Below are 23,512 nucleotides of genomic sequence, written 5' to 3'. Positions count from 1 at the left end.
ACTAGACATTGTATTAGTTGCTCTTCAGTATACAAATGAATTTCAACTAGACTTTGTATTTAGTAGTTCTTCAGTATACAAATGAATTTCAACTAGACTTTGTATTTAGTAGCTCTTCAGTATACAAATGAATTTCAGCTAGACTTTGTATTTAGTTGCTTTTCAGTATACAAATGAATTTCAACTAGACTTTGTATTTAGTTGCTCTTCAGTAAGGAAGACAATAGTTAGTACTATAATATGGATTTCAGGATCAAAGGTCTCAACTCAGTTTTCATCTGTAATGACATGTGAACATGATAACAAAAGCAAGTATGAATGTATTTTTATCAAACCCTGTGTTGATATATTAGAAGAATCCCTTGATTTATGCCACTTCAGTAAATTGAGTTTCTTGTTTTAAACGTTAATTATGAATTGAGCCATAGGATATATCTTGGCATCATATCAGATAATTGTTGTGATCTTCCATCTATGATATTAGGTTTAAGGTCAAATGCCATGAGAAAGAACATGTGTACAATGCTTTCCTTGTAAGCATGTAAACTGTAACAAATAAGAAAATATTTGTGGTACATTACTTCGTGTGTCTGAGTTTCTGAGGAATATCTTAAATGTTGCAAATACTCAGCAATTAATAAGAATAAAAGAAGGGAAGGAACAGATTTATTACGAATTCCTGCAAATTCTTTTCAGCAAATATAGTGCCAGTTGCTTTGATGACATTTGCTTACTTTTACTGTCTTTACTACCTGATATTTACTCAGATCTATATGTCCAGCATTGAGTTGATGTGCCATTACCACACACACACACACACACACACACACACACACACACACACACAGACACACACACACACACACACACGTCTGGTTTTATATTATATAAATTGGACATATCAATATGTCATTCCCCTTAGATCAAGGTATGCACATCACTTTTTTGCAGTTTGTGAATTTCACCAAATGGCTGAAACTAGTTCACAGGGTGCAGAAGAAACCATTTACTGTGGACAGCAAACTTCCCCCAGATCTGCAGATCAAAGCTAAGGTAAAATTAGGGGCAGGGGGGCTTGAAATTAGGATTCTTTTTTCATTAACCAACAGAATCACTATGCATGTAGTAACATTTTTATTGATTCAGCCTAAATTTCACTGATCCTGTGAAAATCAAATAGAAGTCTGTTCAGTTTCTAATTTTGCATTTTATTATTCTGTAGCATCAACTCAAAATATTAACAGCTGTATTTCACAAACAAGACTTGTTGAAAGTTGAAGGTACATACATATTTGTTTTCTGTGTGTGATTAACCTTCTGATGTAGGACCAGTCTCTGGCTTGTGTTTTCTTGGTCCAGCAGCATGACATGGCTTGATGGCATCTCAAGACTTATAATCTTTGATATCTGGCCTGTGTTTTCTTGGTCCAGCAGCATGACATGGCTTGATGGCATCTCAAGACTTATAATCTTTGATATCTGGCCTGTGTTTTCTTGGTCCAGCAGCATGACATGGCTTGATGGCATCTCAAGACTTATAATCTTTGATATCTGGCCTGTGTTTTCTTGGTCCAGCACCATTATCTGGCCTGTGTTTTCTTGGTCCAGCAGCATGACATGGCTTGATGGCATCTCAAGACTTTTAATCTTTGATATCTGGCATGTTAAGGAGCACCATCATTAATGTGACTTCAGACAAAATTATGAAAGTTTTTACATACATAAATTAATCATAATGTCTCATGTTCTGTTTAATACACTGACACAAGACCAAATGTTAAATGATATGATAGCAACTGGTGGAACTTTTCACTGCTCCACTGGATTAGTGACTGCAAGGATTATAGCGATCTGTCAGCAAATTTGCTGATCTTAGGGCTAGTGGATTAGCATTAATTTCAAACCTTGATTGCAAAAATGAATATAGAATGAATTATCTGATTCAGATTTGAAATTGATTCATTTCATCAGTGCTATACATTGTTCATGCACATGGCTTGTTATAGGTCACAATTACTAGGAAGTAATAGGTGAAACTATTTTAAGACAGAGTTGAAAATTCTCATAGTTACAAGATGTTGAGGTCACACTTTAAATACTAGTTCCTGAAATAACGGTTGACATGAGAAGTTATTTTGGACTCGGTAATGGTATCAGTTGCTGTTTCATCCACTAGAGATGCATTGCAGCTATGTTTTATATTTTATATGTTTGACATAGGTAGCTATAAAGCCTACGGAATAGGTCATATACACCAGACATTTCCAACTTGACTGATTTTTTGTAATTTAATATTTGATCTAACTTTTTAGAGATAAGATGAAGCGTGTATGTGGGATATTTGGATTAGCTATATAACAGTTTCCGAGAGAATAAATGTCTGACAATAGCATCTTGTCAACTTTTCAAAAGCCAAGGAGGGAGATTGAATAACAAAAATAGGGAGATTGAGACCTAAAATTGGGAGGTTTTTACATGCCATTTAGTAAGCACCAGTATCAATAAATATTGACCGATCTTCCAGGGTCCAAGATGCATGAAATTCTCAATGGATGCCCCATGGGTGCTCTCAGAAACTTTTCTGGAAGCTGGGATGGCAACACAGTGGTCAGCCATTAAATTTTATGGATGTAGGTCTAAACATGTTTAAAGGTGAAAGGGGAGGGGCTAGTGCCCTCACCCACCCTCCCTTACCTCAGGACGTGCCCCCTTTTCATAATCTTGTCAGGTGTAGTCAAACTGCACCACAGCCAAAGGTTTATCATAAGTAAACAAACAAAAAAGCCAGTGTGTATCATTCCATTTATCTTGTGAAAAAGGACTGCCCCTCCAACATACTTCAAAGAAACCATGTTCTACAGTGTGTGTTTGTAAGCACCAGCAATTATCACAAATAAACAATGCTCTATTGTGTTGTAACTTGTGATGTCTGTGACTTCATTTAATAGTTCAGCTCTACTGTCACAATGTATGGTACATGAGGCTACTGTTTTTCCCAAGTTTTATATTCCACCTTATTTCCTTAGGGTCAGCTCATAAGGCACATAACACTATTTACTAAATAAAATATTTATTCTTAATTGGTTCTCTGGGGGCACATATACTGCATGGTATAGTTTTTCATTCCTTGTTTTAAATTAATTTTTGGTAATTAAAGTGAATATATATGGTACAGGCATGCCAGATGTTTACTGGTGTAAGTTTCTTTGGTGGAAATGCGGAAGCTATTTTGCTTGCAGAGAAACATACACAGCAGCCACAGTGATCATTCATCACATTTAAATTAATTGCTGACAATTTTATTGATGTGGTTTATTTTTTTAATACTATAGTATTGTTGTAGGGCAGAGGTGCACAACCTTTTTCGGCCAAGGGCCAGATTGCATTTTCTAAGACTACTTGAGGGCAGCAAACACTAATTTCTTTAATATAATTACTGTTCAGGGGCCAGATTTCTGTGTTGTTTTAATTTGCCCTGAGGGCTGGACAGAACACATTCGAGCAGGCTGGATCCATCCTGTGGGCCAGGGGTTGTGCACCCCTGTTGTAGGGGTTAAAAAACATTTTGAAATTTATGTGAATAATGTTTAAACTTAACATTCTGTTACTGAAGGAAAAGAACTTTGTTATGTGATATTAATTATTTTGTCACAACAATATTCACAGGTGATACAATAGAACATGGCTTCTGTGGATTGCATACGATATAGCCATTTATATAGGATTTTTTGGAGAAATGAAAATTGACAGACAATGTAATAATCAGGAATTCTCTGCAAAAAATCAGGAGATATTATGAGATCAGGAGTTAGGCATGGAATGACCACAAAAATAGGAGTTTTTTTTTCTCCCAGCATGAGATTTGATATGAATGCACCAGTTCAGAAATTATTTGAACCACTGATAAATAGATAGACATATGTACATGCATAAATTGGATCAGAAATGATAGAGAGTCACCAGTGGGACTACAGTTGATTAGTTAATAGATTGACTGTTGCTGAAGGTCAGTTTTGAACTATTCTGAAAACTTTAGATAATTGCTCTACTCAGATAAAATCTTGGAAATAAGTTAAAATAATTTGTATCATTCTTTAGTGATCCTTTGCTGAGCAAAGAATATAAAATCAAAGCAAGAGTTTCCATATTTCATTAAAAATTGTACAAAAACTTAAGATTCTGTTATTACATGATGAAAATCAGTGTTAAATAATACTGCTAATTAGTTTTGTGTAATAATTTGCCTGATGTAATAATTAGTGTAGTGTAATAATTAGTCTGGTTTAATAGTGTAGTAAAATAATTAGTCTAGTGTAATAGTGTGGTGTAATAATTAGCCTAGTGAAATAGTGTAGTGTAATAATTATTACAGTGTAATGATTATTGTAGTGTCATAATTTGTCTGATGTAATAACTAGTGTAGTGTAATAAATAGTCTGGTGTAACAATGTAGTATAATAGTCTAGTGTAATAGTGTTGTGTAATGATTAGTCTAGTTTAATAATTGGCATAATAATTATAAGGATATTCAGATGCCTCAAATTTAATGTATTAACTTCTTATGACATCATGAAGTGCTACATTTATTACACAAATGTATTATCAAGAATATAGAGAAAATCAATGAAACATCATATAAATGATCTACAGTGATAAAATATCTATATGTCTGTCAGGTGTTCAAGGTGGAGCTTGGAGATGATCCATTTGAAGTAAAGTTGGCAGACAACTATGAACTTATGAAGGATGAATACTCAGAAAATGAAAAGAGGAAGTCTGTACTAGATCAGAAAGTACAGAATCTGAAGAAGGGCTACACAAGCATTCCTGGTAATTTTACTGTTTTGTTATTACCACACATTTTGAATGAAAATAAGAGAATTAATTAGTCTTTGCCAGATATTGCTCAGCTCTTGAAAATAAGCTTCAAACATTTTCATTATAAGAGTAATATGAGGTAGATTAATCATATGGCTTGCCAATACTTTTCTTAAAAGCATCACACATTTCATTAAAATTTGGTAGCAGTTCTATGGAACTTCTCTGTCAAAGGGACCTTGAAGAATATTATCTCTCTGTCTTGGAATGTGTGTATTTTAATCTTATAAAAGTTATCAACATTACATGAAGTAATTTATGTTTTCAACAGCTTTGGCTTCAGTGCTCAGAGTTCTGAATTGTATAAAATTTCTGCTTCAGCACACAAACTGGAGGAGCTGTATGCTTCCTTTGCTCAAAGAATGAGTGAAATCTACATACAGAGGTCAAGGAAGCTGTATGTTGATGGCCCTGTCAGCTCCATCCTCTTCACTTGGCAGATGGAGGATCTAGAAATTGTAGCCATGGCCGACAAGTCCATTCATGGCAAGGACAATGTGGTCAAGGCTATGAGAGATATAGACCCAGACAGGTAATAAGCCTTGAATATAAAAGTATGGAACATATCTTTTATTTGTGCCACAGTAAAAATTACATAGAAAATGTTTTATGTTCATCACACAGTTAACAAAAATTTCAAATAGAAAATTATGGTTGGGAATTTGGCCCTATATGATGCTGATGTTACCTTATTATTTGGATGGAGCAACATCATTTACAAAACTTCACTGATGTACTACTTTCCATGAATCCTTCCACTGTGAAAAAGGTTGGTTAAAAATGCAGTAAATTTTCTAATTTAAGCACTGCTTTTAAGTTGATGCCCTTTAAAACCAAACATAGTTAGTTTGTGTCTTATATTTGGCACTCCATAAATTGAAAAAGATGAGTTTAAAATTTGAAAATTTTGGGTAAAATTGACACTGAAGAAAAATGTTTCATATTCTTTTGACGTACATATAAACATAATTATTTTTTTCGTTTTAAAGTTCTTACAATATATACCACTATGATGGCCTAGTGGTTAGAGCATCCGCCTCAGATGCGGGAGGTCGTGGGTTCGATCCCCAGCCGAGTCATACCAAAGACTTACAAAAATGGTACTAACAGCTGCCTCGCTTGGCACTCAGCATTAAGAGGTTAGTGTTAGGACTGGTCATCTTGGTGTCAGGATAATGTGACTGGGTGGAACATCATGCTACATGTCTGCTAGACATCACTATAAACTGCCACATTGCAGACGTCATAGCGAAATGACTGAAAAATTGTTAAAGCTACATTAAAAATCCAAATCACATCACAGATCACAATATAAAAATGGTAATACATCAAAGGTAAATCCTGTTAAGATGACAAGCCTCTAAATAAACATATGTAAATACAAATGACAGAGGCATTGACAATACTTGATGTCATGTACAGTGACTAGCGGTGAATGTAATAAATTTGTTTACTCTTCTCTTTGGTCTAATTAGTTCAGCAAAATTATGTTTTCAAGCACATATTAAGTATTTACCTGTTTTATGTTATGGTACAATTTAAGACTAATCTTACAGACTTTAATTCCCTTACATCACTGAATTGACAATGTAGTCAGAGAAATTAAAGAGTCAAACACCAAACTTGATACATGTAAGTGAATTTTGGACCATTTGATATAAATTAAGACCACAGCTGAGAGGGTGATACCAAAGTGCCAAAAATAACTAGCTATTTTTAGTAAGTTGCCATCTTGGTCCAGCTTCATGACTAATATACTGATGCATCTGAGCCAGATTTCCCACAGTTATTATTGCTGCTCAAGTCAAGAAAGAGAGTTTATAGTTCCGTACATGCAGTAATCCCCCATGATAGGTTGAAAGGCAGAATATCTAATTATACAAAGTTCATGCTGTGAATATGGCAACAATAAAACTTGATGTGGTAAGAAAGAATGTCTACAGATGCAGTGTTGCCACTCTAACTTTTTTGAGAAACCTAGACCATTCACCAAAAAAAACCTAGAAAAAACCTAGATGCGTCACACGTTTAATTGGGTATGCCATACACGTATACATAATAAATTGTTTTAAATCCTGTAGACTGTTGTGTAAATAATACATAGTGCATGATATTATGAGGCCTACAAAATGCATTAATAAGACTAATATAATAGCAAATTTTAGCACTTTGCAGCGCAATAAACATTTGCCAGCAGCCAGTCTTAGCCATGCAGATAAATGCAAAACAATGCAAGCATCCAAAAAGTGAGTCACATACCTGAACACAGTAAATTCCTTGTAGACAGATATTTTAAAAAGACTCGTCCTCACTCAAGTCAGCAAAGTCAACTTGATTTTCCTGTTTGTATTTTTTCAGTTTCTCGCAATATTGTTTATGACACCGTCCTTCTTTAACATCCTCAATGACAAGCTCTGATGGTTTCCAATTGTAGCAGCAAGCACCTTGATATCTGATGGCCTCTTTTGCTATCAGCCTGTTGGCTACAGTGTCACAATGTAGCCTATTTGTCTGCGTTGTCTTTATGAAATTCAGTTGAGAAAAAATTCGTTCAGCACATGCTGAAGAGTGTGGTAACGCCAGCAGCTTACACATGAAGTCAGATAGAAGTCCAAATTTTTGTTGCTGATTACCATCCAGAACTTGCTTCAGACCATTCCAGAAAAATGGTGGTTCCAAGCCAACCAAATGACTGATACTTTCTTGAGCAAAGTGGAGTGTCCTCCACTGTTCTTCAAGTTCATCTAGGACTTCTTCTGGTGCCAATTGTGGAAAGTACAAAGCGAGAGGAACTATTGACGGTCTGTCTGTTCCTGATGGTATGTCTGTTACAGATTTGGGATCAAGGAGTTTCAGTTTGGAAAGAACACTGTCCTGTGAGAGAGGAAATCGGCTACGTATTTGAATGCATAGTTCTTTTAGAAATTTTACGACATCACTCCGAAACTGAGATTCTTTATCTCCTAGTGGCTGTTTGATCAGCTGCGCAGTGTATCTTCCCACTACATCCACAGAACTGAGTGTTTTGTACAAATTTGCGTCAAGTGGGTCAATGTCAGATAGCTATCTTGAGCCGATGACATTTTCTTTTATGAACATTCCAAGTATTGATCGATATTCATCACAAATACTACAGTGCAGTCTAAAATGTTTTGACTGAAACTCTAAATTCATAATGTTAACTTTACATAGGATGAAACTCAGAAAAAGTAGCATATGCTTTGTGCCAGGAGTATGCATGGTTTGGTAGATCTGACTGGCTCCATCAACTCTATCAATCGAGCTTTCTGACTAGAAGTAAAGCAACAGAGCATCCCATTGCTCTAAAATGCGATTGATAACCTGTTCATGAGACAGCCATCGTGTTTCGCATAATTTCAAAATTTGGTGTGATTCCGTTTTCACTATCTCTTGTATTAAGGAAAAATTGTGGTTGCGCTTGCTGCTACGCAAAAAATAAAAGCACGCGTTTTTTATAAATGCTTCCAACCACGATGGCAGCTGAGTTGTTGCATGGTTTGCACACAGTGCAAAAGAGTGGCACACACATCCCATAAGGAAAACATTTGGAATATTTTTCAGCAAATGGGCTTGGAATCCACTTTTAGCGCCGGTCATCGCAGCACAGTTGTCACTTGCAAAAAAAATGATGTTTTTCATGGGAATTTCCTTCTTTTCCAAAAGTGTCTTGAAAGATTTGTATAGCCCAAGGCCTGTGGCATCATCTACTTAAGTCATGTCGAGCAAAGAGTCGACAATTCTACTCTGACTTGCGTCAAAGTGTCTTACTAAAATTGCCAAAACCTGAGAAACTGAAATATCAGTGCTTTCATCAATAATAACAGAAAATGGCTGATTGCGACAGACAGAAACTATGTCAGCACGATGATGATATGCTATACCCTCCTGAATCACGTATGACATCTTGGTTCGCTTCATGGCCATTCATGACGCTATGGTGCTATCAGGAAACATAGATTTCATGCATTGAACAAGGTGGTCTGCATGTGTAAATGGCGTATTGTGTTCTGCCATGAAAGCTGAAAACAAAACTTCAGCCACAGCAACTTTATGGTCCAAGTCTTTTGCTGGATTTTTTTACAAAAGTAGTCAATGTGGTCATGTTCTTCTTCGACTCAAAGTTTTTCATGTGCTTTGTTGATCCTTTGTGCGCAATTAGACCACTTTTGTTTGCATTAACGAGTTTAGAATCACAAACTTTACAGAACACCATGTACTTGTTCTTAGGGTCATGCTTAATCCAGTCTTTCAGCTCTGGATCCTGCAACCATTCATCTTTAAATGCTTGGTTATAGTAAGCCTTTTTTTTCGGCGCCGGACCACCCACACATAAATCTCCACATTCCGAATCTGATTCAGTAATAGTAGACATTGGGTAACCGAGTAAGTTAATAAAAAAAAAAAGATAATAAGATTAATACTTTGAAGTACCAATTCACCAAATGCCAAAATGACAAACTCCGCTTGAACTGCTTGTCCGCTTCTCTGACTAAAATAAAAATGGCCACTGCCAGACTGCCACACAGCCCATACGCCAGAGTGCCAAACCAGTCGGTTGCCATGGCTTAGAAGTAAAAGAAACCCAAAATAGTAAAAAGCCAACCTAATCATAGTCTAAACGCTTAAAATGTAGGTGAATAATATTATATAATTTGAAGCTGCGCAAAATTTATCCTTTGTACAGTTCAAAACTACTAAATGAAAATGATGAAGCTATTTTACAGTTGTTAAAAAATTAAATCATGATTTCGATAAAAAAAAACCCTAGATTATAACATAAAAAACCTAGACACCTAGATTGTGCCAAAAAACCTAGATCTAGGTGGAAAAACCTAGGAGTGGCAACACTGTACAGATGGTCAAAAAGAGATTATTCAGCACCCATAAAGAGAAAGTGTGGAAATTATGGAAAAGGTGGATGGAAGCAGAGCAAGCAATTCATAAACAATGATTGCAGCAGAGAGACACAAAGTTACTAGTTTCTTACAATCTTCTCATCGACAAGGCTGTCAACATGATCAAACCAGACAACAGTAATTTCTGTGCTTCTAGAAGCTGTCCCCCTCATCAACCTGCACAGTAGTATTTTCTGTGCTTCTAGAAGCTGTCTCCCTCATCAACCTGCACAATAGTATTTTCTGTCCTTCTAGAAGCTGTCACCCTCATCAACCTGCACAATAGTATTTTCTGTGCTTCTAGAAGCTGTCAACCTCATCAACCTGCACAATAGTATTTTCTGTGCTTCTAAAGTCTGTCAACCTCATCAACCTGCACAATAGTATTTTCTGTCCTTCTAGAGGTTGACATCCTCATCGACCTACACAATAGTATTTTCTGTGCTTCTAGAGGCTGTCACCCTCATCAAACCACACAATAATGATTTCTGTGCTTTATGAGGCTGGCTGTAGAAGTTAATTTTGTGCAAAAAGTCTGGTATTCAGAATATGAACTTCTTTGTTCCAGAAGTTACCCAGTTACCTGGAAACAAAATTAAGTTGATTTTCACCAGTTCACATACAGGATGCGCAAGATATATAAATATCTCCTGCTACTGATTTGCATTGTGGATGAGACTCCATCTTCTTTGATCTGATTCCCAATAGAACAGTAGAGACAAAAGGACTAAGTCTGTTCTCAGCACAGGAAAGGAGAGAAGACACATTATAGTAGTTCTAAATGTTGCTGCTGATGGGTTTTTTAGGAAAAGAGAATGATGGTTGGGAACACCTCCACATTTCTTCAGGCTGTACTTTTTGATGAGCATGTAACCTGTTAATAAAGACTGAGGTTTAGAAGAAATATAAGAAAAAACTACAATCGATGTAATTGTTTCTGATATAATTATTTAAACTAGTTACAAGTGAATTGAAAATATTTAGACAAGTTTTTGGATTATGATCAGAAATAGTAATTAAATGTTAAAAGTCATGCACAGAATAATGCTTTTATCAAAAAGGTTTTTGGGTCTACATTGTTATGAATGGTTCAGATACTTCTTACTGGGGTGTCCCCTTATAAATAAATATCAGATTTAATTCATTCAGAGTACAAATTGTACCTAAAATAATATTCACATATATTATCCTACTGTTTACATATACTTGTTACTTCCAGCCCCTACCCTGAAGAGGGTTTAGAATTCTGCACATTGTGGTGCCGCTATGTGAATGTAAGCCTCAAGAGCTGGAGGATACAGCTGCGGGACTACCCACAGCACATGCTGGATGTGAAGGACCTACATGTTTGGGGGAGACTGGCTGCTGGCGAACAGGAGGGAGCAAAGAGGGGTATCACTATTCTTTATATGTTGTACATGTAGAATATTAATGACTTCCTGACTCCAACCACCTATCAGTCCACTGTTAAGATATTGTACATAATTAATATGATCAGTGACCTATATTTTCAACAACTATGTATGACCTATTACAGTTAAAGTTTGTTACAGCTTTCATGTTTAATAAGAAGATTTCATCATCACTGCAATAATCTAAATATATACAATTGAAAATTTTAGTTTCTTATTATCAAGTAATAATTGAAGGAAATTCAGACTGGTTGGAAAACTGCACTGTAGCATTGATTTCATATTTTTATAAAAATGACTTGCTGATTTTTCTTGTTTTAAGTTTACAAGAAATTAAATAACCTCTTAACAGAACAAATCAAAATTATTTTGTATGGCAGATTTAGATGCAACATGCTACCCAAGAATATGAAACCAGTATTTATTTTCTGGTTCATGGATTCACCTCACTTTTCAGCCAAACGGACCTGTACAGTTGAAGTTGCTGAACCCTGGGGACCCATGACTGTTGAAAGGAATCTACCTGCCCTTAAATTTTACCATGATTTTAGCAGTGGTGAGTATTTTGGTGTCCAAATGATCATGCTTGTTTGGTTTTTATGCCCACCTATGACAGTTGGTGGGACATTTAGTGTTACCACTGAACATCCATTGATTTATCATACACTGAGTAATGGCAGGTCATCCATGCTTCATGAATGCATTTCAACTTTGATATAGATACTGAAATAATTAGTCAGATCTGAATAAATGTATACTAACATATGCACTTTTTGAGTTTTCTATTTACTTAAGAGATTTGATTGCTTTGGCACTTTCAGTTAGTGATAATTAGTGTTAATTCCTCATATACAGTAGTTAAGTTTATTGGTACAGGTACACGTATAAGGAGGTGACTGTTTGATAAAGCTTGATTATACACTTTCTTAATTTTGATTGGAAAATTTGACATTCTTGATTTAATTAAGTTGAAAATAATAAATATAAAAAGAAGACTTACAATGAAATTTCACAATCAATTAACGAAACAGTAGTTTAGGTAATTAACAGAGATCTCGCTAGGATTTAAAACTAGGAGTCCAGGACTCCCACCATCAAAAGTTGCAGTCCCTTCTTTCCTACAGAATCAACATCTATTTTTAGAAGGAGAGGTTTTCTTAATGTAATCACTCACTATAATATGGCTTCATTACAAATAGTCCATTGACAGGATCACAAATTTTTGGTTTATTTATTTGTCTACGTCCCTGTAGTAATTTTAGGCAATTGTTAAATAGTATCTTATTTGCTGTTTTTTCCCGTATTTTTGCAAATACATGTCAGGTCAGAAAAAAGATTAGACCTTAAAGCGCATCTTGCGAATTCCACAACATAGCATTGTCCCATACATTTCTGACCTACATAATTTGCATTTTAAAGTTAAATCTTTAATAAAAAAATACCTTGGCTTTGCTTTCAATGATCTGTATATTTTTCTGAAAATATTTGCCCGACAGTTTACGAAAACAGACAATCTAATAAATTGGTACATCCCAGACTTAGCGAAGTCCGCCATTATTTCCCGTTTGGCCTACTGGTTCACTTAGAGTTTCAAACTAATTTTATGAATAAGTAGTGTACACGAGGCAGCTAATAATCACCAATTCTGATCTTAAAACACAAGTTTGTATGTTTTATCATTAAAGGGTATCATGCAGGAAACTGATAGTTGCTACCTTACTCGGAAAAGGGTTAATGGTCAATCAGCTATCAAAACATATGCTTGTGAATGGGCAAGAATTTGTTTGTCAACGTAATTGATATAAAAACTAGGCCTAGCTACTGATGTGTTGATGAATACATTTTGCTACAACACTAGAACTGACCGGGCTAAGGCGAGCTGCATTTTAAAAAAAGTATGATCAGTCAATGTACCTCTTAAATAGCTCTTGTTCGTCCATCACAGTGATACTGAATTTTGTCAATCCAAGTCAGGACTTATTCCAAACACAAAGCTAGGCATCACACACTTTCTTACACTTAGCTACTGTCCTGTCCGAACTATCAATTCTTGCAGCTTTAGCACTCTTCTGAATCTCGTTACAATCTTCGTAAGTTTGCCGTTTAACCCCAAAATACTTATCAAATTACGAATGGCATTTTGTCTAAGTCTAAACATGTCTTGATTCTCGTGCACTACTTATTCTGATACATTCGGAAATGAACACAGTAACGAAAGCTAAAGTTGTTTATTTGATGTACTTTTTTAAATGACCACATGTACATCTCTGGGTCTTTCTGACTCTGATTCAATCACTGTAAATATCAGTACATTTTCGCATCCAGCCACCAGTCAAACAAAGCCTTTGATCATGCCGCCCAGCTATTGCATCATGTTCTTTTTGATGTACTCTTATAATGGCAACATGTATGTAAATTAAGGGGTCTTCCAGTCACTGAATTCTGTTATTGTAAATATCAGCACAGCTAATTGATCAACACATTTTCCCACAAAGCAGGTGGCTGAAGCAGGACTAGCAAGTCTTTGAAATTTTGCCGCAGACCTATAACATGCGTACAGAGGACTCCCGTCTCAGGGATTTTCTGTGTCCCAGATCAAAAATTGACGTCCAAATACGCGTAATTAAGCGTTTCCGAGATCTCTGAATTAATGCAGCAAGAGATGGGAGATTAACTGAGCCAGTCTTTTTATGGTTCCAGTAAGAATAAAGCTTTTTTGATCATTTTTTTAATAGTTACATATTGAAACAAAAAAGGTTTTGGAAATGCAGTGAAACTTGTCCAGATATAGTATTTGCTTACCCCATTTGTTTTAATCTCCCTGCTGATTTAAAAATGAAAAGCATCAGGGATATAAAAAATGCTAGAGACATACTCATTTTTTAATTAATTTATAACTTCTAAACTGATTGTTACCATGGTTATTTTGTTTGCATTTCAAACCATATGGATGTTATCATTGTGAACAGCCATACCAGACTGCTCACTGTACTTTTCCATTTTCTAGAACAGTCTATTTTCAGAGAAAAATTTCATCTGTATACAGTATTTGCAATGTCTGGTTTTAATATTTAAAAAAAATAATTGAACAAAATGATAAAAAGTAACTTTTACATGTGTTCTAAGACATGTAACTCCCAAAGCTATGGAAATTTAAGGAATTGTTCAGAGCTTATCAAAGAGAATGAACTACATAATAGATATTGTCTGAAAAAAAATAGACTGCCTGACATGAATATGGCATCCTGTTAATAAGCAAACTCCCATTCGGGTTCAGATGTGGTGCAGAAGATGACAGTGTTAGAAACCCCCTGGTGACAATCAAATTAGAAATTTACAAACAGTTGGAGAGTAAATGAATACAATAACAAGAAAGGTTTTGAAAATATAGTGAAATTTGTCCAGACTGGTGTTTTAAGAAACCAGTATACTTTATTAATCTATTTTTTTAATTTTGGTTCTAAATTTATGTGTTAGCTGTATAATATTTGCCTTAACATACCGATATATTGTCTACTCTGACATCTGCTTCTCTTGATCACAATGAAGACTATTTTGCACTCTTTGAAACTGCAATAGGATTAGCCCTGTCAGGTGTTTATTGCAGCCACAAATACAGCAAACAGTGAAAAGTTTGAGAGACAATTATGTAGTGTGTTTGGTTACATGTTTATATAGTGCCAATTCTAATGCCCACTCCAGGTGTTGATTAAACATATGATAATATAATTTCTTTAATACATATTGAATTATTATGAATTTTGATAAAATATGGTAATTTATCAGTGGTCTTTGGCCTTGGCAATTAACCTTATATTTTTGCAGGACATTCATTTCAACATATTTTTGGATCTTTGCATGTCTGATTGATGTATTGTAAAAATGAGCTCACAAAAATGAAAGTGAGTAAGAAGGAAAATCAGTCGAATTTTGGTTGGTCTTATATGATAGATTAATTTGTTAGCATTCAAACGCTTCATGTTTCTGTGTTTGGAAAGAAGGTTATGTGGCTAGTGGAAGTACCGGGGCTGGGGGGTTGTGCACCCCTGTTGTAGGGGTTATAAAACATTCTGAAATTTATGTGAATAATGTTTAAACTTAACATTATATTACTGAAGAAAAAGAACTTTATTATGTGATATTAATTATTTTGTCACAACAATATTCACAGGTGATACAATAGAACATGGCTTCTTTGGATTGCAGATGTGGAATGAACATTGAAAATAATTGTATTATTGTTTACTCAGAACTACACATTGGTCATTTAGTACACCTGAAATGAAATTTTCAGTAGTCAAAAACTATTTTGTCAGAAATAACTGATGGTTCAACACTAATATTCAAGACTAGTCTCTTATAAAAACAAAAGTAACATGATTTGTTTATATATTGGGTTGATTACTTTATCATTGTGAACATTACTGTTTCAACTCTGTGGTCTTAAACAAAATGACAGAAGAGTGAAAACAAGTTTTGTAAAATTCAACAAATTATTTCTTTTAAGTACATAGTGAAAATTTAAAGAAGAACTTACGGTATTGTAAATTAAATCCCAAATAGTCCTAAAAGTTCTATCACAAGTCCAGATGTATAGCATTCCAATTCAATTCCAAATAAATTCCATTATTGAATCTGTTGATGTGCCTGTAGTCTGAAACATTCTAATGCGCCTATGGCCTGGAATGTGGTGATATGTTAACAGTCTTTTGATGTATCACAATAATATAATCCAAATTGTCCTTGATTAAATTAACTGTAATTCCAAAATGAATGATTTAGTCCAATAATTATTAATGAGCTATTTGTAATTCCAGTGAATAATTTAAATAAATAAATCCACCCTAATAACAATAACTGAACACAATAATAAGACTGATTCTACTTGGATGTTAAGGTATGAATGATTAAATTTTGAAGAACACAACATTGATATAAAAAGCTAAGACACAATAATACAGCCAGGAAGAAGGTCAGTTTCCTATCTAAACATTCAAAGTTGACAACAACTTGAGGAATTTCCAAATGAAAAACTAATGTGGCAAGATTCAGTTTCAAATAAACATGTTTACCTCCATTAATAATGATCTGAATATTTAATATATAAACATCGAAAAATATTAGCTATGTACTATGTTGTTTACAGAATAAATGTTGCTAGTCAGGTAGACCATTAACTTCATTTTGGAATAAAGCCAATTACAAAATACACATACATAACATATAATCATGGAGAAAAGACAATAAACAATACAAATTAAATATATGTAACATTACCATCATCCATTATCTGTGATTACAATAATTAGATTGTGTGATTATAGTAATTAGATCTTGTGATTATGGTAATTACTTTGTTTGATTATGGTATTTACATCATGTGCCTATGGTAATTAGATTGTGTGATTTTAGAAATTAAATATATGATTATGGGAATTAGATTGTGTGATAAAGATACATATAAAATGTTCACTCATTTGCAGTAGCTACTGTATTTCATATTATTTTTTGTACACGAAAAAATAATTATTAATTTCATTGTATGAAAAATTATATGTAAAATAAATAATTATCATTTTGTGGTAATGACCGTGTACGAAAAATAAAGGGATCATACCCGGACAAGGCCTGTGGAACACAAGACACTCAACAACCTAATGTACAAAACTAATGTACAAATTCTGTCTCATTCTGCTCTCAACTCAAGAATTTGATTGTTGTCATGAGAGAGAGAGAGAGAGAGAGAGAGAATAATCTTTATTGTTCATTTACCTGTCAGTTGTGTTATTCCTTATGTTAGCACTACAAAGGCACTATTATATTCCATTGGCAATTAAAACCTGAATAAATAAATCGTTTTGGTTGTAATTATGAGATCCATTTTTGACTGTGCCACATGGCTGTGCAGACATAATGTACACGCTAATTAAGTTACGCTTGACCTTTAGCCTGGTCTTTTCCAGTAAATACTGGATTGAAGACCAGATTTACTTCTGCAGAGCAAAGAAAGGAGGCTCTACGTAGGGAAATGAGACTACCCATGGGGAATTGAAAATATATACGACAAGCCCATTAGCTCAAGAACAATATTAATCTACTGATACTTGTTCTGAAGCCAGTTGAAAAACAAATATCAGTTGAATTTAAGAGAGAGAGGGAGAGAGAGCAACAAAGCAACATGTATAAAAAATATTTTTGTATTATTATAAACACTTGTTATTTTCAAGGATATAATTTGTGATCCATTGTTGGACAAATGCACAAAACAAATACAAAAACATGATTCAATGAAACATTCATAATTTTCAAGAATTTTACAAATCTTCCAACTCAAAACCCTCAAACCATTCACATTCTTCGTCACTAGAAAGACTTTTCAATGGAGCTGCATTGTCAGTCCTTATGTAGTGGTCCTCTCTACCGTTTATTACATTTGAAAGACCAGTAACTTTGAAGCTACTGATTATCATGTCCTTTTCTTCTTTAATTCTTCACTGGTTTCAAAAATCCAGTCAATCATCTGCTGCTTTGAAGGGGCTGGAATTTTTGGGGTTGTCTCCTCACCAGCTTCCCTGGTAGTCCTACAATGTAAAACATAGCACAGGTTTTTGTTTTAGTAGCTGTAGTTCACTTGTGCATCCACCGGGGGATTACTGCCATTGTTGTTCTGGATTTTTTCATGGGTGGCAACAAGTCAACAGATGCCAGACATGACAGTACACAAGTTAAATGGTGATTATCACTGCTGGTACCTCTAATACGCACCTCTCTCATTCCGACTTTATCAATTATCTTTCCTGCAACCAAGTTCAAATACACTGGCGTTTCATCAATATTTCCAATTAAATGTTCATTAAATTCCTCATCCTCCTGCAGCCTTCTTATATATCTGGTAAAGCAGTCAATTTTTTTCTAGGTGTCAAGGTAGTTTTTGAGATATTGAAGTTCCACATCAAAGTGCAAGTCCATTTCACTTGAAAAATCCATCAACCCATCCTCTTGAGCCCTGAAACTTTAGATTTTCCTCCTGAATAACTGCAGTAGCATAATTTTATAACATCTCAATTGTTACAGGCATGTAATGGTCCCACATACAGAGTATCCAAGATAAAATTTCCTGCTCTTTCTCATGCAAATACGTCATGGGTCGGCCGGCACCTGCAATAGATCCTTTCTTTGTCTTTGAATATTTTTTGCAAAATCCATTTTCATCCATCTTGATGGGCCTAATTCCACATAGTTTTGCCTCCTCAACAATACTTATTTTATCGTTAATGTCCCATTTCAAACACTTTCCTCTTACTGGTGACTTTGCAGTACCAGGAAACTGGCTTATATCCCTCATACCTTTGCTGTAGTCCAGCTTGTCTACTGCAGGCTCAGGAAATTTTTCAGCAACAATGAGCACCTTTTCAGTAGTATCTTTTGGTATGATGGCATTATCTGCTGCATCAATATTTAATTTGTGCAGTTCAGCATCGTCTTTTACATTGGCAATCTTGGTAACTAAAATAAGACAAGTCATGGGCTTCACCTTTTCTGGGCCATCCAGGTCCAATTTTCTGCCCTTTGGCAGGTTCAGTGCATTTAGGTGGTGGTGGGATAAAAGTCTCTCCCTTTTGCAGGGGTTTGAAGAAACTTAATAATGAAGACATGCCCAAGCACGAACAGACCAAGATCTTTGAAGATATTGACTATATATAAATCAAACTCATGGAATCAATGACTTTTGCATTTATGATTAAAACTAACTGGGTTTTTATAGTTTTTACTCCATTGCTACATTGAGACAATAAGATTAATTGCCTAATGGCCTGTGGTCTTCACATCTTCCTATACTAAGATATTATTTTTACTGGATAAATAAACTCAAATGGCTTCAGAACTCATTTTCAAATGCGCGCATTTCTTTGTTACACCGACTGACTTAATCAAGAGCACTCATTAACGACGTTGTCCAGCTATTAATGAATAGCAGTATATATTGTAATGACAACAACAGAACACATACATCAAACCTTATATTTTCTCACTGATACAAAAGATGAAGAAGGGCAATATGATGAATGTGAATAGATTCTTTGTTAACAAAACAGTTGCCCTTTCCGAGTAAGCTGAGCAAAGGGCTTTCTACACACTTATAATTGGTGAATATTTCTTTAGTTTTTTTTCTTTTTCATTATTAGATGCCTCAGATAAACATTTATGCAAAGATGACAGATAATACGGGTTTGTGTTTCATTGAGGAAACAAATATTTATATTTCTCATATGGGATTATACCAAAAATACTCGGCAAAGAATAAATTGGTCATTTTGCGTATCTGAGTGATACATCAGCATTTGTTCTGATGCCGTTTGAAACATGATGCAAATAAAAACTATGTAGTGAAATACAATAATAAAAGAAAGAAATTATTAATGACCTATATGCATGATTATGAACGACTATTGTTATATTGCATGAATCTCCCATTCGATGCCTCAGTTAAGAACATGCCCAAAGTTAGTCACTACTGATAACTTGCCTAGCAAAACAACACCCTGGCCATTTGATGTAACTAAATCGAATTTTGGTATAATTTTTAATCCGTTTGAAATGGGAACCTATCTTCAATTTTAACAAAATGAAATAAAAATAATAGATAAATAAAAATGGAACTAAAACAATGATTTTATCTCTTATTCTTAGCTGTAAAATTTAAAGGGCCATACTTTTTTAATCACTTTGGCAAAAGTAAATCTTTACAGTAGATCATTTTATGTATGAAAAATAATAGGATGTCGGAAAAAATGTTAAATTTTGTGTACGAAAAAATATGATAGAATTAATTAATTATTATTTTATGGCTTGATGGTGTATGAAAAATTAAAGGGTACAAAAAAAACATGAAATATGGTATATAATTATCATGAACTTCTACATTCATTTTGCAGAGTGACCATTAATAAAATGAAAATCAAAGACAAAGTCACCTATTAAGACTTAGTTTATCAAGACAATGATCAGATTCATAGAATCTTGTTTCAAAAGGGGTCATTACTTATATCTATCAAGATAATGATCAAATTCATAGAATCTTATTACAAATGGGGTCATTACCTGTATCTATCAACAAAATGATTGATTTATTAGAATCCTGATACAGATGGGTGGGGTTGTAACATACATTTATCAAGACAATGATCAGTTAGCAGAATCTAGATATAGATGGGTTATAACCAAGTTTATCAAGACAATGATCAATTTAGCAGAATCTTGATACAGATGGGGTTATAACATACATTTATCAAGACAATGATCAGTTTAGTAGAATCTTGATACAGGATGGGTTATAACATACATTAATCAAGACAATGATCAGTTTAGTAGAATCTTGATACAGATGGAGTTATAATATACATTTATCAAGACAATGATCAGTTTAGCAGAATCTAGATATAGATGGGGTTATAACATAGTTTATCAAGACAATGATCAATTTAGCAGAATCTTGATACAGATGGGGTTATAACATACATTTATCAAGACAATGATCAGTTTAGTAGAATCTTGATACAGATGGGGTCATAACATACACATATCAAGACAATGATCAGTTTAGTGGAATCTTGATACAGATGGGGTTATAACATAGTTTATCAAGACAATGATCAGTTTAGTAGAATCTTGATACAGATGGGGTCATAACATACACATATCAAGACAATGATCAGTTTAGTAGAATATTGATAAAGATGGAGTTATACACATATCAAGACAATGATCAATTTAGCAGAATCTTGATACAGATGGGGTTATAACATACATTTATCAAGACAATGATCAGTTTAGTAGAATCTTGATACAGGATATGTTATAACATACATTTATCAAGATAAAGATCAGTTTAGCAGAATCTAGATATAGATGGGGATATAACACAGTTTATCATGACAATGATCAGTTTAGTATAAGATATGTTTATCAAGACAATGATCAGTTTAGCAGTATCTTGATGCAGATGGAGTCATAATATACATTTATCAAGACAATCATCAGTTTAGTATAAGATACGTTTATCAAGACAATGATCAGTTTGGCAGAATCTTGATGTAGATGGAGTCATAATATACATTTATCAAGACAATGATCAGTTTAGCAGAATCTAGATATGGACGGGGTTATAACATACATTTATCAAGACAATGATCAATTTAGCAGAATCTTGATACAGATGGGGTTATAACATACACATATCAAGACAATGATCAGTTTTGTAGAATATTGATACAGATGGAGTTATAACATACACATATCAAGACAATGATCAGTTTTGTAGAATATTGATACAGATAGGGTGATAACATACACATATCAAGACAATGATCAGTTTAGTAGAATATTGATACAGATAGGGTGATAACATACACATATCAAGACAATGATCAGTTTTGTAGAATATTGATACAGATGGGGTTATAACATACACATATCAATACAATGATCAGTTTAGTAGAATATTGATACAGATGGAGTTATAACATACACATATCAAGACAATGATCAGTCTAGTAGAATATTGATACAGATGGAGTTATACACATATCAAGACAATGATCAGTTTAGTAGAATATTGATACAGATGGAGTTATAACATACACATATCAAGACAATGATCAGTTTTGTAGACTATTGATACAGATGGAGTTCTAACATACACATATCAATACAGTGATCAGTTTAGTAGAATATTGATATAGATGGGGTTATACACATATCAAGACAATGATCAGTTTAGTTGAATATTGATACAGATGGAGTTATAACATACACATATCAAGACAATGATCAGTCTAGTAGAATATTGATACAGATGGGGTTATAACATACACATATCAAGACAATGATCAGTTTTGCAGACTATTGATAGAGCAGTAATCTGTCTAAAGTAGTATGTTATATTTGGTTCCAGACTAGTTATTTAGACAAGTTTTGCTGTATTAGTCTTTTACTCTGTACCTATATTGTTCCTTCCTTTCAGATGTACTGTCCTGGGAAATGGCATATGGGGCATGCTGGGAACCTGTCATAGCCCAATACAACCTTTCCCTTGACCTAGTGAATAAACCATCCATTGATCCAAGCCGCCCAATGCCATGGTGGGACAAAATGAGGCTTTTGCTTCATGGGCGTTTTACGTTGTCAGCAGAGAAGATGAGCTGGCTGTACCATGCATCCCAGGACCCATACAACACCACGGAGCTCATGGACTGGAGCTGGTCAAACCTCATTATGGATTGGACTAATGGTGGGCAGAGAGAGAGAGAGAGAGAGAGAGGACTAATGGTGGGCAGAGAGAGAGAGAGAGAACGAAAGTGAGTTTTCATGTGTTAATTGACAAATCTAGGGTGTGTTACCTTATTTCTGCATATCTTAAGATTAGAAAAATAAATACTTTTTCTCTGTAAAGAAAAAAATTGTAAAATGTTATATTCAAAGACTGCAGCATATAAATGACAAGTTACTTGTACAATTTAAATTGTCAAAATTTGAGAGAACCACATTTTACTATTTATTACATCACTGACACTGATATCATGAATAGCATTTGTATGAAACTATATTTCTCACTTGCAAAAAACAAAAATTGAAATGGTAAAAGTAGAAGAAGAATATGCTGCCCTTTATTGAAGGAGGGAACCATTAAATTGACAGTTGTCATCACTTCCATTGTGGATAACACTAAAACCCACACCTGGTCAAGTATATGTCAATCAGCCAATGCCAGTATGTGCAGACTGGTATCAAAACTTTTATAAGACGGATAGTAAACTCATTTACATTTGAATACTTAGAATTCTTAATATGTAAAACAAGTAAATTATTTGAAGACAGATATAGGTTTATACAGTTGGTTTCAACTTATGCATAAAATGTTCTTTTACAGTACAGTTAATGAAGCTAAAAAACATCTTCAGTATTATGAAAATGATAAAAAATTTGTGTGAAAGCAGATTTTTTTCCTGATTTTAACTTTGAAAATTGACATTGTTTTTTCTTTTACTAATATGGTAATTTGTGCTACTTATGAGCCTAAATACAACTTTCTAAATTTATATTGAAATAAGGTAACTTGATTTACAGACTTGGTGCAAGATCAGTTCATAAAAACGTGTTTTTGTAAAAACTAATTCCTTAATAGGTTGTGATACTTTCTAACTGGTGTATTGACAGTAAGATTGCCTGTCCATCACTATTTCAAAACATTTTACATTTGACTGAAGTTCTTTATTGCATTCAAATACATGTTTTGGTTTGGCATTT

At 34.2% G+C, this 23,512-nt stretch overlaps 1 protein-coding gene across 7 annotated transcripts in view; it reads left to right on the top strand.

The window, feature by feature from the left end:
- The window catches only part of LOC149776973 (protein hobbit-like), a 210,728-nt gene that overhangs the window by 78,671 nt on the left and 108,545 nt on the right, over positions 1 to 23,512 (top strand). For all 7 annotated transcript variants that reach the window (XM_089941697.1, XM_089941696.1, XM_089941695.1 and 4 more), the window contains exons 24-29: positions 952 to 1,053; positions 4,677 to 4,830; positions 5,200 to 5,410; positions 11,014 to 11,186; positions 11,664 to 11,762; positions 22,230 to 22,496. In XM_089941697.1, coding sequence (XP_089797823.1) covers positions 952 to 1,053; positions 4,677 to 4,830; positions 5,200 to 5,410; positions 11,014 to 11,186; positions 11,664 to 11,762; positions 22,230 to 22,496 — 1,006 coding nt within the window. The remainder of the gene's footprint in view (positions 1 to 951; positions 1,054 to 4,676; positions 4,831 to 5,199; positions 5,411 to 11,013; positions 11,187 to 11,663; positions 11,763 to 22,229; positions 22,497 to 23,512) is intronic.

The sequence above is a fragment of the Sinohyriopsis cumingii genome, chromosome 18 (genome assembly GCF_028554795.1).
Source record: "Sinohyriopsis cumingii isolate HCF-2022 chromosome 18, ASM2855479v2, whole genome shotgun sequence".
Lineage (NCBI taxonomy): Eukaryota > Metazoa > Mollusca > Bivalvia > Unionida > Unionidae > Sinohyriopsis > Sinohyriopsis cumingii.
The sequence above is the reverse complement of the archived record's forward strand: the minus strand, read 5'-3'. Positions and strand labels throughout refer to the sequence as shown.